Source organism: Zea mays, chromosome 1 (assembly GCF_902167145.1).
Source record: "Zea mays cultivar B73 chromosome 1, Zm-B73-REFERENCE-NAM-5.0, whole genome shotgun sequence".
NCBI classification, from domain to species: domain Eukaryota; kingdom Viridiplantae; phylum Streptophyta; class Magnoliopsida; order Poales; family Poaceae; genus Zea; species Zea mays.
In genome coordinates, this window is record NC_050096.1 from 25,334,175 (window position 1) to 25,351,568 (window position 17,394).

A 17,394-nucleotide genomic window follows, 5' to 3' on the forward strand; every position below is an offset into this window, starting at 1 on the left:
ACATTGTGGATCAGTGCCCTAAAAGGAAATCCTGAAAACAGTGTGCAAGAAACATTCAACAAAACTGACATTATATATCTGAATGATGCAAAATAACTGGCATTACCTTCAGAATGATGCAAAAGTTAAAGAAAGGGGGTCTCCTTCTTGCCTCCCTCTTCTTTATTTCCTCTTCACAAAACTACAAAGAGAAAAAAACTCAATCATTAATTTGAGACCAGCAAAGCTAGATTGAAGATTAGATTTATATGACATCAATCTTTACATGAATATCTATCATTCTATCTTGCTCCTGCCTTCTTCCTCTGTGTTGGCTAGATCTGGAGGAGGCTTGGCGGTAGGCTTCATCCTCTGCGTCGATGGAGAGGTCGTCGTGCCTAGAGGAGGGGCGGGGCGTGCGCCGGGTCGTTGGATGAGCTGCACGTGGTCTCGGGCTCCACGTCTTCTTGCCTAGAGTCGGCAGTGGATGAAGGCGGCGGCTGGATCCGGAGGAGAACGAGGTCAGACGGGGAGACGATGAGCGGGGGAGAGGAGGCATGAAGTGGGTGCTGCGTTAACAGTTGGTGAAGGTGGTGGCTGGATCCAGAGGAGGACGAGGCAAGATGGAGGTGATGCGTCAGTGGCGACTGGATCTAGAGGAGGACGAAGCGAGACGGAGATCAGACGAGACGAGGCCGCGAGACGGGGTTTGTGTGCCCGACCTTCTGACGCGTGTTTTTTCTACCCGTGAAAACCACCCCGAACCGGGGTCATGATTCCCTTTCCGTGGACTTCCAAACTCCGAGGTAACCGCAGGCGTATTCCGTTACACGGGGGATGGAGTTACTGGATTTTGGCCGGTAAACCGGCCGGTTTTGAGCCTCCCAAACGAGGCCTAAGAGTTTTTAGTGGTTCGGGGACGCACAGAAGCTTGGTGAGCAATTCTATTCTTGGTTTATCCTACTACTCTTGCCGGTTTGGTGCTAACCCACTCGATATCCCCCTGTTTTGGATCCATAACAATTGTGGTAGCCATAAACCATTGTTTATATGTTACTATTGTTGTGGCGGCGGCTGCTCAGCTGCATCATTAGTCCCATTGCTAATCGAGCTGCCTACTAGAAACTTTTTTGTTGTAGAAACGATGGCAATTGCATAGTCTTTTGTGTTGGGATGCTATGGACATTCGCAGATTTTGAACCCATATCATTATATTGGTTTCTTCTTCCTTTATTTGTACATGCAATGCACTGATGTCTATATGTTATTATTACTGCCGTTGTAGCGGCAGTTGTGTTGTACTGATTTTCATTGTTAGTTAGCTTTGCACATATTTACTAATTTAGAATTGATGCCAATTGTATTGTTTTTTTTGCGTGTATGCTATACAACTAATGTTGGTATGTTATTGCTGTGGCAGTGGCTGCTGTCTTTAGTCTCGCTCACAAGCTCCAGCCTGCTATTATCTTCATTGATGAGGTCGACAGTTTCTTGGGGCAGCGACGGACAACTGACCATGAAGCCATGACTAATATGAAGACAGAGTTCATGTCCCTCTGGGATGGCTTCACCACTGACCGTGAGTCCTCTTATACTTTGCCTTCTGCTCTGTATTCAACATTGAATATTCATTTGTTGCTAACGATTAACGGTAATGCTCATGAGCGCGCAAGTGGCATAACCCTATTTTGAATAAGCACCATGTATAGAACATTAGTAGCATAAATAAATCTTGTTTGTCAACACCGTCCATGGTTGCTTTTGTTTGCATCAGTACATTCGTTATCGATAAAGTCTGTTTAGTGCATTTTTTGTGTGCTGAATAACACAATGCCCCCCCAATTTTTTTTTCATGTTTTGAAATTAGATGCACTTTCTTAGTTTTTGCTAGATCAGGCATTCCAGACACTTAAGCTGACACATTGTTTTACACTTTGTGGTAATATATAATAATCTCACAACAGCCACTTGTTTCATTTCTCTTCCATGAACAAAGCCTATAAATACAGACTCGTGCTTTAAGCGCCTTGTGTGAATAATAAACTAATATGTTTTGTTGCTCTTAATAGAAATTACCATCACTACCAGAATCGAAGAGATTAACGACTGACAAAAAAACCCTGCAAGCACAACTAAGTGTTTCTTACAGGGCACCTGCCCAAACATCGTAGGCTGCAACCAGCTATAAACAGACGATTTGGTTCGTTGACATCTCAAAATCTGGTAATACTAGGTTTTTAAAATATTGCTTCTATCTTCAATCAATGTAGTATTTTGGCATATGGACACTTATTTTCTATTTTAAGTCGCAGGTGCTAATGTCTCCGATCCTTTTTTGTTTCTATTTTCTTATATACTACAATACAAAACATTAGCTCAGAAAAATTAACAGAGCGCGCATTTGATTTTAGTGTTATCTTTCTTTTTTCTTCTTCAGCACATTTGACATATTTGGTGATTGGCAGGATATTTCACAGCCAAATTTTGAGGCTAATCCACCTGATGGGGTTTTAGCGGTTCCTTTATTGAGGCATCAGGTTACCTTGCAACTCATGTTGTGTTATTTTATGATGAAAAATAGTATTACCACTCCTTTGCCGCCACCAGCAGCAGCTCGTGACCCGCGAGCTGTTCCCGGCCGGCCCGCCGGCCCCGGCGCCGCGGCATTGGGCCGAGCTTGGCTTCTTCCGCGACGACCGATAGCAGCAACAGGTGCCGGGCCCCAGGATCGTGCCGCACCCACATATTCTGAGGTAATATGATTTGAACTCCGACGAATGATACTGTTATGTGTGAATGTGCGCATTTTTTAAATAAAATGAATGACATTGAGCAGCTTAACAGTTTGTTTTACTGTCTTTACTGTACGTCTGTACCATTGCACTCGCAGAGTTGGCCAGGTCTACCAAGGGGTGTAGAATTTAATCCCAGTGATAGTGATCTTCTGTGGCATCTAGCAGCAGAAGTTGGGAACGCTCTAGCTGAGCGCCATCCATTTATCAACGAGTTCATTAAATTTGTTGATGATGTTAGAGAATTTATTTGCACTCATCCTCAACATATACCAGGTATTTAATTTTATTGAAGTAACATCACACCTATTTTGGCATCATTTACTTATATGTCAATGCCTTTTACAGTTTAACTGCAATCTTGCAGGTGTTAGGCAAGATGGTCGTGCATCATACTTCTTCCATAGAAGTTTTGAGCCCTACATCAATGAGAATGATGTAAATAACTGCTGGAAGAAAATTGGAAGCCATATATCCATCATCCTGGATGGAACACTGATGGGTTGCAAGGAAGTGTTTGCCCTGTATGCAGACATGCCGAGTGATAAAAGATCTCAGGAAACTGATTGGAGATTACATCAGTATCATTTACAAAACACAGTGAAGGCAGAGTCAGAGATAGTGGCGTCGAAAATATTCCTTGCATCACGGAACAGTCTGTGTGAATTGGCCAAGGAAACTCATATTGAATCCGAATGGGTACTACTTTCTTATCAATATCCATTTGTATATATAAGTTTAGAAATTCCTATAATATTTGTCTTGTAGTTTCAAGTCAAGTCTTGCGTCCTCTGACTTGTCAATTATCATTACTAAAGGACAGTTGAAATATGATGGATCAATCCCACCGCACAAATAAATGTGTTTGATTACCAGTACTGAAAAAGGATATGATTTACTGTCATTTTTATCTATGCCTTGATTGCGGCGTTCCGCGTTCAGTATTTTCAATGTGTACTGTTATCTGGTTAGGCAAATGATACAGCAACAAATAAAACATTTTTTTTGAAGTTTTTTAGAAATTATGGTAAAAATATGCATTTCTATTTTAATATTACCTTTGACAAAAAGATCTGGACTGGACCATTCACATCCTATGAAAGCTGATCTGGACCCTTCTCACCTTGGACTAGGACAAGGGCGAGCTGAAGGCTAGAAGCTGTAAATGCACCATTCAAGAGTCTTCATAGGCCAAGTCTCTACGTAGGTATTGACAAAAAGGAAAATTCATGACAATGCGTTTATATGAGATTGTCCAATATCGAAACTAAGAATACATGGGGGAACAACTGTATTCGATTTTTGTTTCTCTTTCATGGAGTATTACTGAAATATATGCTTCCATTGTTGAAGTGTCCAAATTAAATGTTATCTCTGTACAAAGTGTGCAGGCTCAGTTATAGGAATTCTATAAAGCAAATGACAAATATACATGTACGAACTTCAAATATTTCCTGGTACTAACCTCTCTGCTCTGAGATGACATGTTCTTTTGCTGTTATGAAATCAAATATTTCTTCATGATCTCTTATAATCTGTCAAATGATGTTTGCCCAATGGCAATAGAAAACCCTTATATTAAAGAGATAATCGATGATGATGCGGACAGACCTAAAGAGGTTTGCTCAACTTTTGCTCTGAATTTATTAGTAGGTTGTCTTCGATACAGAGTAAGCAAGTTACGTGTTGTTTATTTTCATGTTAAATGATCTTTCTGGAACTTACAGTGGAAGGAAACAGTGGGCGATGAAAGCAGGGAATTTGGGAGGTACATGCGACAGAGAGAAGAGCAAGAGAAGCAGGAAGCGGAGTTGTTCACTCGGGCTCCTGTAACCAAACATGATAAGCAGATCGAGAAGCGCATAAGGAGACAACTTCATGGGTATGTTCAGATAGTTTATGTTTTGTTGCTTATTGTCTGTGTAAATACACAATCGCCTTTGATAGCACTTGGTTTGCCCGTTGGGATTTTCAGCTTGTCTTAATATCCAACTTACAACACCATCTGATATCTGATCCCGACAACAGGCTAGATATATTGTTTCTAAAAAGTGATTTTTGATGAAAACAAAAACCTATGTGCAAACGACTGAATGTCAAAGTCCTTTCTTCCATTTTTACCGTGGAGCTGACGGGGTGTTTAGAAGTAGTGTTTTAGCTGATTTTTGTATTGCTCTGATCCTAACAAACTTTCTGATAATTTGCTTGTTAGGATCAGCAAATGATCTACCAATGGTGGATTCCATGCTTAGAAATGCTTGTACCGTTAGGATTAATCTAGGGTTTATGCAAATCTGCCAACTGTGGATCACATGTTTAGAAACACCATTATTGTTATGGATAATATATGGTTTTTGAGGATTTAGATGTCTAAAGCTGAGAAGGTTGGAGTTGGACTTGCTCTCTCAAAAATTTTGAGAATCCATACTTGAACCTGGAAGGTAAATAGTTGGGTTTTGGAAAGCTTTTTTATTAGAAATAAATTTCTTTTGTGAATTATTAGTTCACTTCATTGATATGCTTACCTAATTCTTGTTGTGTAGGGAGAAAATTTACAGTTGCTCAAATTAAGGAATCCAAACATCAACATGAATATATATATACGCAGCTCGGAGACTAGGATGAGGTAAATAGTTGGGTTTCAAAAAGCTTTTTTATTAGAAATAGATTCTTTTGTGAATATGCATACCAATCCAGAATATGAAAACAATCCATCTTGACCAAACAATTCAACCCTAGATGGGCCAAATCAATTTGATTAGTCATGGTAATATCGTGTTATTTACCATTATAATCATGTTCTGTATCGAGAACATTCACTAGATTGCGCAATAAAAAATTTGTCGCTTATTTTTCTTTGTTTTGATCCATTATGAAGTCTAAACATGGTTTATATCAAACCTATCATGATTAGACAACGCTTGGTAAAAATAATCTGTTTGAAAAAGTTGGCAAGACAACGCTTGGTACAAATAATCTGTTTGAAAAAGTTGGCAGCATCAAACCTATTTGTTAAGGTTAATTATCAACTTTAATTAGGAAAAAATGTTCACGAGGCCTTCTTGCAAATAACGAAATACTGCAGATTTTGCCTCAACTTTTGCATCTTTTTTATTTTACAACAATATTGAGGTTGTCCCAAACTTGAGTTACAACTGACATAGAATGCTCAAATTTAAGGATTTTGTGTATCATACATTTCAGTTCTTTCCACTGCACGTAAATTTGCTCTTGGCTGTACCAAGAACCTCCAACAGATGTGTCAACTAAATATGTATGTTAGATATCTTTAGAAACAACTCGCTAATTATTAAAATACGATTTCATAGCCTTGTTTTATTTGGTGCGGCATATGAATTTGACTTCATGCTATAAATAGAATCTTTTTTCATAGCCTCCGAGTTGTTATCATGCGGCGAACAGCTACCTACCAATCCCATCCCACCTTGATTGGAAATCACAGATGTATGGTACGTTGCAATAAAAGTGGTAATTATTAGTACGTATCATACTATTGCTTTCATAACTCGCTAATGACACTGATACCATGTTTTGCACCTTATAAGAGTCAACAGATTTGATCGTCTTAATACACAATTCCATTGTTCGCCTTTGATTGTGTTATTGTTGGCACCATCTCCACATGATCTCGACCTCTTCAAACTCGACTCAAGTGATGGCAAAACATAATTATCATGCCGGTTATTATTACCTTTCCCTTCTAGCACTTTGGAAGATAAATTAGGGGTATCTTCTGCAGCTCTTGTTGCCTGTTGGGTTTCCATTTTTTGGTCATTGAACCAATTAGATCTGCATCTCGAACAGTTGACCCCTCTAGTTTTTTCCATCATTGATTCATTTGAATTGTTCCCATGATCTGCTACTTTGATGGATCTCCCATTTGGGGAAGACTGGTGACCTATGTATAAATTTTTTAGGCCACCTATCTCTAGGACATTTCCCTTAAACTCATAGTGCATTGGTTGAGCATGTCATGCCATTAGTGTTTTTTGCTTCAGTTTCTGTTGCTCCTATCTGGTAGCCACCTGTTGCAACATATATCTGACTTTGAGTGGATTACTTGCACACAAGTGCTATTGGGTGGATCGGCTAACCGGTCTAGATACATAGCTTGTGGACTATCGATCTCCACAGCAAGCTTAGTCCACAAGTTCTTTGTCTTATGGCTTATTAACGAGTAAACAAGTTATAATGTGCAATACTTTTTGATATATATATACAAACTCCAATGGGGAACCTTGCTTTAATTTCTGTTACACACATATAAATTTACACACTTGAAAAATAGATTAAGGAACTATTGGGCGCACTACTATTAATGTCCATTTCATCAATCTGATTGTCACTAGGTGGTTATGATACTTGAAACAGATTGTGCTTTCTATTTTTTTATTAAATAAGAGACTGCACTATCTGATATTTAAGTTAAATCTCATCATTATGTTGTGTTTTTTGGCACTTGTATTAGTGGGCACGGCAAGCAGTAGCAGCCAGATGCTGTGTAGTGTTCTGTTTCAAATTGATCTTGACATCTTTGTGTTCTAAATTATGTCCATGAAACTGGCCACCGTGAATCCAGGTGGACTTAAATAGCCTGCCTAACATCCTCCCTAAAGATGTGAGGACACACATACATGATCGCTCGCTTCATGTTACTACATTTGGTTTCAGGTATGGATCGAGGGGCCCTAGCTCACATTTTGTTCCTGTTTGTGATCAGGTACATCAGTCTTGTGGTCCGCCACATTTCTCGCTGGAGACCTCAGGCGCTCCGTTGTCGTACCTCAGCCAGCCTCACCATGGAAGCCCTCTTGGCTGCATGGACAACCAGAGTTGTATGCACCCACTTGACACGGCGTTTTGCCTGGCGATAAATCCGCAGTATCATTTCCTCAACGGTGTTAGCGATGCATCGTCTCAGGTAAAAAATGCAACCATTGTCTTGTGACTCTTAACCAGCTTAGATCATATTCATGCAGTGACACTGACGGTGAACATCCATACGTCACATAGGTTGGGAATTTCTAGCCTTGCATTTCCAAGGGCCGGTGAATAGGCGATCATGTAGTCTCTGTGTTGTTGTGCGCTTGCTGATTTTAGAGATCCAGTTAGCTTTAACAATGCTTGCCCATGCCTTAACATCTTGCCAGTAATGTGTGACTAACACAAGATTTTATTTTCACTCCCCACAGGTTGAAACAATTGAGCTTTTTGTTTATTTTCATAAAATGAAACAATTAGTGTGGACGTAGCATAATCTTTTGCTATTGCTTGTTCTGATCTCTGAAGCCACCTGATGGACCATCAGTTTTTATTCTGCGATTCAATCAATGAATCAATGTTCCAACATTTTATATATATGTACTAATTTTCTATTTTCTTTTCAGTTGTAGCTAATTTGATGCTTGTGTTTGTGGAAACCAAGAGGTGGCGCTGATTCATTGGAAACCTGGTCGTGTATGAATGGGTTTCCAGCTACTTCTATTCTTGGAGATAGAAACCAACATGTTTGGTTTTTGTTTTTATTCGTTTTAGAACAACTCATTTTTGTACGGAAAGAGGCATTTAGCTATAATTGTTTGTTGTAGTATGTTTATCACAGGATAGCCGATTCCATGAAATACATAAAAACCTGATATTGTTGCTATATTTGGTTTAGTCATGCTCTTATGGAACCTTTAATGAGGATTTTTCTATATCAAGATATCATCGTCATCGTCATTATTATTACATATCATACTTCCAGATCTATATAGCACACTTAAAAAGAGTTTGTTATTTATGTGTACTTGTTTGCTCATAAATCAACCTTCTTTGTTGTTGTCTCAAGGAGGAGCGGGCGTTCACGAGGCCGCTCGGCGCTCCGCCTCGCCTCGCCCTTTTGAAGGACTCCGCTTTCTAATTTTTACCTCTTCTAAATTGTTCCTAGACATTGGAGCTCGTTGCAAGTGGCAAATCCCTTATACTTGAAGGATGTAATGTAGTGGCTCCGTTGCAACGCACGGGCACTGACCTAGTCCTAGAATATATAATAGTAAAGTATACTCTAAAGAAGACGTTTCTTGTATTTTTAAATCTTGCTTGTTAAATTTATACTGATTTAATATAATCGTTTTAATTTACCTTTAAATATCGTATTTACTAATGAGGCAGATTCACTGTAGGAACGGGGATGGGGAGTCATTCTCCGATTGGGAATTCCCGTACCATCTCTAATCTGATCTGATGCGTGCGACTTCCGGAGCAAGGAGGGGGCGGCTGCGCTTCCTGTTCCGCTGCGGAGGGACGACAATTTAGGATCTGTTTGGAAACAGTATTTTCTTAGTTCAAGACAATGTCGTGATATTTGAGTATACCATGTTATTCTAGACTAAAACCCGTTCGGAAGCACATATAAAAACTTTGTATTTTAAATTATGGTTTTATCAATACCACAATATTTTTGGGTCAAGAAAACTTTGTTTAGACCAAAGTTTTTTGCTTGCACACGACTGTCGCCCTCACCGTTGCCCTTGCTGCCGTCGTCGCCACTGCTACCATCGTCCTCGTCGCTGTCACCGTCGCTGCCGCTCCACTCCTCGGAGGAGTTCACCTCTACCGAGGAGACCTCCTCCGAGTCATCCGATCCACCGAGCTCGGCACGCCCGATGGAGCGCTAATATGCATGGGCTACGGTGAACAGTCCCATGGAGTCATCCAAATCCTCGGACGACACCACTGGAGAAGCCGGAGCGAGCGATCGATCATACTTGGAGGAGGCCTCCTCCGAGTATTCTGAGTCGCCAAAGTCCTCCGAATGAGGACTTGGGGCGCGCTTGCGTTTGCCGTCGGCACGGCGAGGCCAGCCTCTGCCCCTCCTACCCCTGCCCTTGGTCGGTTGGAAAGGGAGTGAAGAAGAAGAAGAAAGCAAGTGATCAAAGAACAAGTGAAGAAAACGGACAGGGCAAGCGGGCTATTTAAAGAAGTTGGGGGTGACCGTCCACTTTCTACCCCGCTCGCCGAACAGTCGCAAGAATTCAATAAGCAATTCAAGACACTTGAAAAGAAGTCAGGCAACTGGCGTCGTTTCACGTAACACGACACCGGTTGGACCTGAGTCAACTGCTCAGTCAAATGATTACACCTCTCTGTCACATCAAATTACTACTTCAGGACAACGCGATAAACACTCTGCGCACCAAGACATCCCTTGGGCACACCCATTGGGTGTGTCGCCCAGAATTTTCAAAGATTTTCTAAAGAAATGATATCCACAAAATAAACGCAATGAATGTACCACGACAAAAGGAGGAGATCGGCTGAGACGGGAGGAAGTCCAAATGTGGTTACTGAAGCGCAAGTCCAACCAACAGAAGCATTGAAGCACAGAGCAGGTGATGTCCAGCTGAGAGCCATCTGCCTCAACTAGTCAGACGTCCAATCTGACACCGATCAAATTGATTTCAGACCTAACAAGGCATGGACAGATGGCATCATCTGGATATTCAAAAAATGTGGATTTCAAAATCATAAGATGAAAATCTTTGAATAGATTATTTCTAAAATCCGCTCAAAGCTCGGGGCTACACCATTGGGAGATTTACAGAGACTCGGTGCTAAAATGTTGATTTCAAAAGCATAAGGTGAAGACCTTTGAATGGATTATTTCTAAAATCCACTCAAAATTCGGGGGCTACACCCATTGGGTGCACCTTCGGTGCACCCAATAGGTCTACAGTGACTCGATGCTAAAATGCTAATTTCAAAAGCATAAGATGAAGACTTTTGAATGGATTATTTCTAAAATCCACTCAAAGCTCGGGAGCTACACCCAATGGGTGCACCTTCGGTGCACCCAAAAGGTGCACCCAACAGCAAAACAGAAATTAGACTATACAACAAACCCATAGGCCAGACAAAAAAATCTTTGGACCGATTATTTCAAAATCAACTCAAAGATTGGGAGCTTGTGGGGAACATATATCCCCCGGGTCCACTAGAAGGCGAAAGGTCCTTGCGTGAGGCCTCGGGCCAGTTACCTCGCAAGGCCATCTCTTTGTGGATCGGGCAAAAGCTACCAGCGGAATGGGCCGGTCCGAGAAGGCGATGGACTCGAGCCTAGATGGTCCGTCAAATCGCGCGCTACCCCAAGAAACCACCCGACTTTCCCGCGCCTAGCACCCTCTAATGTCGGACGGATCAGGGATGAGTCGGTGAGATTTTCGGGAGATCAGTTCAGTCAATTCACTATTAGCTAGGAGACATGTGATCATCATACATGTATGGAGTGCCCCACGGTCGTGTATATAAGTCTTAGGGGAAATCACATCATTTTAATCCTATCTACCTATGTCATTAGCTTCTCTCCATTCAGGAGACACCACTTGTAACACACGACATACAGATCCACCCCAGGAAGTAAGGTATTACGCATCTCTAAGCGGCTCGAACCCAAAGAAAATCGGATGTCTCTATCTCTCGTGCTCCTATCACGAACCATTGAGCTACAATCAACAACGTCGTCATACCCAAAAGCACCGCAATGGTAACCATGGGTGTGCGGTCGGACACTAAACACCGACACTAAGAAGGTTCAAAAGGCTTTTGGACCGTGACATGCCAGTCTAAGGAGTAGAAACAGTGGTCCAGTCCAGCCATAAAGGACGTCATGCCTTTGTTGTGTTGTGTCGGTCCAATCCTGACCCATATATTTGAACCATATAGAGTCCGAATATTACAACCACATAAAGTACATAGCTTACTAAATTAAAATGATTAAACAATGGTAGCATCATTTGACCATATTAAGGCCAAATGTTACAACCATATAAAGTTCATAGCTTACTAAATTAAATAAATTAAATGATATGGTCTTCATTGAGCCATGTCGGCCCAAACTTGGCCCATACGTGCGGGTCTTGTATGTCCCCGACAGGATAGAATTTAAGGCCTGGTCTAGGTCTAACTTTAGGCCGTGATAGACTGGCTCATATTATTTCGTATCGGCCCATACTTTGTGCTCCTGTTTTTTTGTTGTGCTCGCTGACCTAAAAAGTCCAACACATATTCTCAGCACTAACCATCAACAACAATTGCAACAAACACCTCATAAAACCATCTCATAATTTTTAGGTTGAAATTGGTACCAATAAAAGAATTTATTGGATGTTAAACAACCGCAACCAAGTTGGCAGCATAATGAATTACTCTGACTAAAAAATGTGACTCTTAATTCTTTAGGAGTCAAATAAATTTATATTTATATAACAACAATAACAACAAACCACTTTATTCACGAGCAAATTAAGACAGACTGAAGTTAAAATTCAACACAACTCACAAGTTAAGGTTTAGACGCATGGATAATTGGTAATCACGCACTCCTGTTCAAATAAAGTATTTAAAATTTACATAAACTTACATAAAATATATTTTTTGTCATGACAAATAGTTATTGATAAATAAATTATAAAACATTTTGTACAACAAATTATTTAAATATATTACTATCGACTATAATTTTAAGAAAGTTTCTTTCGTTCTATGAGCTGCACTTTTTGGACGGGGAGAGCGTAGAAAACACGAATTGGAACACAACCATTACGCTGCTGCGTACAATGAACGAATCGTAATCAGTGGTATCATTGTCGAGCACTCGGGCTGTTCTAGAATTTGCACCCAAGGACAAGAGTCTTTATTACATGCAAGGACAAGTCATTACATGCAAGGACAAAAAAAACTCCCGCGGGACCCCAGTGCCTAGGCAAGCCACATGGCACCCTGCCGATCACAAGAAGCCCAGCCAGGCTCCCAGCGCCTCGAGCGCCGGCGTGCCGTGCGGCGTGCGCGCCTGACACCGCACCACATGGCCGCCGTGCGTGGGCAGCGCCTACGCGCCCAGGCGACTCGTGGTGCCAGGCTCTCTGCGGCTTCGGAGTCCGTGCCACGCCGCGGGGTCCATGGACCGTTCCTAGGGGCCAGGACGAAGCTGCACCGCACAACCCGTGTGCGCCTGACGGCGTGATGCGGGCGTTCCAGGAGCTTCCGCCACGCCCGAGAGCGCGCGGGGCCCGCGCCACCACGTGACGGCGCAGAAGAGCTCCACGCAACCACCAAAAGCAAAAAGGCGCCACTTGCTGGGTGGGCTCGGCGAGCTAGCGATTCTCAGCCACGCGCACGCCGGCGCTCTTGCCTTCTGCCCCCCGTACTCCCTTGAAATTCTGAACCTTCGTGGAGAAATTTACGTCCGCCTCACCGATCGATGCAGCATACAGCCTACAGCCTACAGGGGAGCGCTAGCACGTCGGATGTTTCCGCGTTCTTGCGTTGCGCATGACATCTCGTCGTCGTCTTTTCCTCCCTTCTCCATCCTACCACACACTGACACAACTTTAGGGCCTGTTCGTCTGTACAGGATTAAAGCAGAATTCATACCAACTTATCAAAACTTATATAAATTAGAGAAACAATCCGACCAGGAACCGTTCCAGGCCTTCAATCCGTGAAAAACGAACAGGCCCTTAACCCAGATTGGCAGCATCTAGTCCTCTCGGGCTCTCGGCTCTCGCACTCTCTACCACAGAGAGATGTTCTTTTAACTTTATTAGACAATCATCAAACAAAATCAATCGGTCTGTTTGTTTAAATAGACTAACAGCTAGCCGACTAATGTCTTGCTGTATTGACTTCCTTAGCTAATGCAAAGGCTTAATTGCAAGCGAGCAACTGAATTGTAAGTTTTTTTATAAACTCACATCGTCTACTTTCTAAATTGACACGAACCCAGATAAATCTTTTATATATATATATATATATATATATATATATATATATATATATATATATATATATATATATATATATATATATAGTTTATATATTAAGAGCTTTGGGCTCCCAATAATAGAGGAAGCTCAGGCTAGTCAATACGCTCGTTTGGGTTGAACCAGACCTGGTCAACAGTTTCCAGTCACGGCGCCGTTACACCGTTACCCCCGTCAGTCCCACCCACGTATCCCTTGTTTCCCGGTTTCTAAAACCGTCTTCGCGCAATCAGCCCAGGGAAACCCGCGTCGATAGGAAGGAAACTCCAGTGACCGTGTCGTCCTTCCTTGCGTCTGAGGCGACTCGCCAGCGATTTCCGCCGCTCCAATCCAGCTGAGCTCCTTCAATCTCCGAGCATTGGAGCCAGATTCAAGAGCCAATGCTTTCCCAGAAGTTCCAGGTAATCCAACTTAAAATACATCGAGTTTTCCGTCGATTCTTGAAGCATTTTTTGTTGATTGAAGTGGATTTGATTGTAACCCTTATTCTTCACCTAAATGTGTGTTTTGTATCCGATTATACATCTCTGTAATCTGCTTATTGCGTCGCTCATTGCATCTATCTTTTGTTCAGGAGCCCCGATCTTAGGGCATCTGCATTTCTTCTAGATCTAGTGTATCATTCGGCATTCATAGACCTAGACGAAGGCAGTGGATCAGGTATTTATTCTTGAGTTTGCAGAGTACCTTTATACAACATTAGTAACACGTATATGCTTATTGTATTTGATATATATGCATATCGTCAAGACTGTTTATGCACATTTGTACAAATGTTTTGAATATTGGTCGAGATAATATGCATAATTGTATTGTTCTATTTACTTCAATCATTAGTTTACACACCTGTTGTATTATATATAAAATATACTTATTGGATTTGATATTTATGCATATCGTCAATACTGTCTATGCTCATTTGTACAGATGTTTATGAAAGGTAATATGCATAATTGCATTGTTCTATTTACTTGAATCAGTAGTTTACACTACTGTTTATTATATATAAATACATACAGATACTGTTATTTATGCAAAAGTTATTTAAATATTCATGTTTGAATATGAGCTAAATGTGTATATTTCTATGAACCGGTTATTAAAATATGTTGTATAGTTTGTTGATGCAAAAAAGGCTCTTATTTTATCATGCTCCAGTTACAATTATATGAAATATTAAATTAATCTTTATGTTTGTATATAACCATTGTTCATTAAATGCTGTCACATAAATGGAAAAGATAGTTTAAGTTATGTAACTCGATTTAGCATTATGTAGTATGCATTGTAGATAGTTATAGTAAAAATTAGATTTTTTGGCATATATTCATGCATAAATCACTGTATTTAAAAACAACTTTTTTCAACAGATTTATTCAGTGTTTAATCATGAGATCTGTTGATCGCCCTCCAAGTAATCCAAAAAGACTAACCATTGAGTCCACTCAGGAGGTTTTTTCCATTGACATTTCCAGACGAACAAGATCTAGCAGCTCAGCTCATCAAGATGATAATCCTCATAATCAGAAGCAGAATGAGCCACAACCAACACCAGTTCATCGTTTTCGCAGAAAGGCTTTAGCTTGTCGTGTAAAAAGAAAACCTCCTTCTGCTCCATCCACACTGTCCGACGACGATTTCATGGATGCTCCATCGTTGAAGCGCCAATTCAGATCAACCTCACCTTCTCCTACAGAAAAAAACAGTGTAAAGAAGATAAAGGTCCCTTCTCCACAAGTTCCGAGTGTGAAAAGCAGTCCAAAGTTTGATATAGATGTCAAGTCTAATATCATTACAAAAAAAACTCTCCTAAACAGAAGACTCCTAGAAAATCCCAGGTACTATGTATATATTTCTGTTTATTTATGTGTTAATTTTGGTGCCCAATCAATTTTGTATTTTCCCCCAAGTTACATTTATGTATATTATTATCTCAAAGTATGATGTTTATTTTTTTAGTGTTTTAGAATAGTTATTCACAAGGCTCTAATAAATATCACTTGTATGTATATATAGTATCCTTAGTTATAACAATATATATGCTTTTGTGTATTAATGCATGTTCATTTATGCTTTCAGAAATTGAATATCCGCTGCATTCCTTATGATGTTATTGTCTCAACTTGGATAATGAGCGATCGGCAGCGCGATGCAGTCGCTAGGTTGGGATTTTCCAGCATATTTGATTTGCGAACTAATGCCTTAGAGAGCAGATCTCTCATTAGGTGGTTGATGGATAAATTGGATCCACATGACATGACCATACGCCCAGGGGCTGGCAAGGAACTGAAGATAACAAAAGAGACGATTCGTCTTATTTTGGGTTTGCCATGTGCTGGAGGGGGCAGGGAGTTTACTGATTGGTATGGTGAAGTGGATGTTGTGCAAAACTGAGACGTGATCTCAAAGTTGGTAAAGAAGAATTTGATGTTGTCAAACTTCAGGACAAGATAGTGCTTGGCACTGATGATGAGTTATCAATCAGATGTTTTTTCTGATTTCATTCAATCGACTTTTTTTCCATCTGCTTCATGGGGCATTACAAACAATGAGGTACTAATGACTTCAAACATGGCCCGAATGGCTGATATTGACTGGTGTCAACTAGTTTACACGGATTTGTGTGATGCTGCCACACGTTGGCACAAAAGGAACAAAACAAACATTACAACAACAATATATGGATGTTCACTCATAGTTCTAGTAAGTAATTATTTTGTTCACTGTGCATATATATGATATGCAAATATTTGTTTTGTACTAATTTTATATTTTTTCATTCATTTTTCAGATTTACTATCTTGATCACTTACATCACCCTCCATCTCCTGATAACAAATATGGTACTCCCCGCATTAAGTTTTTTGATAATGAGACCATTAGAGATTTGGCTAGGGGTGATAGACGTCCACCCCGTAAAACTGGTGAACCATTCGGTTATGCAGAGGTTAGACATATACATTTTTGTCCTGTTTTGCAGAAGTTTCAATTTTAATTACTGCTAACAGTTGTAACTGGACTTTATACAGTTTCGTAGCCGTTCAGAAACGTGTTACATCATTGCACCAGAACGGCCCGTTTCTGCCGTTTTCAACATATATGTGCCACGTATCAAGCATTTGATTGGCAACAAGTTGAAATGTTTGCCCTTCCAGCATCAACCAATGTTTGAATCAATGTTTGACGCTCATGACAAAGAGGTGGATAAGTACTGTGATTCTCTTCAGCTGAGCCATCGGATGATTGTTTCGAAGCAGATTGAACTATCTGAAATATTTGGTGAAATGATCGATGAAGTCCTGAGAGTTGCAACGCAGCACGATTCACAGCAAGAAGGTTTTGTTATTTATGTTTATTTTTTATATTAATCAAGCTCACGAATTATTGAGGGGAAAATTATATTTAGTTATATGATCTCAGATACTTTAGTTTATGCAGCATTGTATATATAACTTATGCATTAATTTATACTCATTCAGTCACCAACCCATTGCATTTGATTTTATTTTGATAGATCTCATTTATTTATGCATCCTAATAGTATATTGATGTAGTTTACGATGATGTGTATGTTTAACCTTTTTTTTATAACGATACATTTATATTTCTAGTTTATTTCAGTAACAACTACTTTATTATTATATTTTCCAAATGTAGGTATCCCCCACTACCTCAATGCCTCCAACAAATGCTCCAATATCCTCTCCACCTGTTCCAACCCCTGATAATAAGCAACATGATCGGGAAATACATGTTCCTACTGATGATATCAAAGTATCAGAATATGTAAGTTTTTTCAT

General features: G+C 40.4%; 1 protein-coding gene and 1 long non-coding RNA gene across 2 annotated transcripts; both read left to right on the forward strand.

Moving 5' to 3' along the window:
- The first annotated feature begins 2,723 nt into the window (after nt 1-2,723).
- LOC118473052 (SUPPRESSOR OF GAMMA RESPONSE 1-like) lies at nt 2,724-3,743 on the forward strand. Its single transcript, XM_035961329.1, has 3 exons — nt 2,724-3,047; nt 3,139-3,470; nt 3,714-3,743. The coding sequence occupies exons 1-3, from the start codon at nt 2,768-2,770 to the stop codon at nt 3,741-3,743; spliced, it is 642 nt and encodes a 213-aa protein (XP_035817222.1). The 5' UTR covers nt 2,724-2,767.
- A 3,197-nt stretch (nt 3,744-6,940) lies between these two features.
- LOC103632610 (uncharacterized) lies at nt 6,941-8,521 on the forward strand. The gene is made up of 2 exons (XR_556062.3): nt 6,941-7,713; nt 8,180-8,521. It is a non-coding gene; the product is annotated as an uncharacterized lncRNA (long non-coding RNA).
- The last annotated feature ends 8,873 nt before the right edge of the window (nt 8,522-17,394 follow it).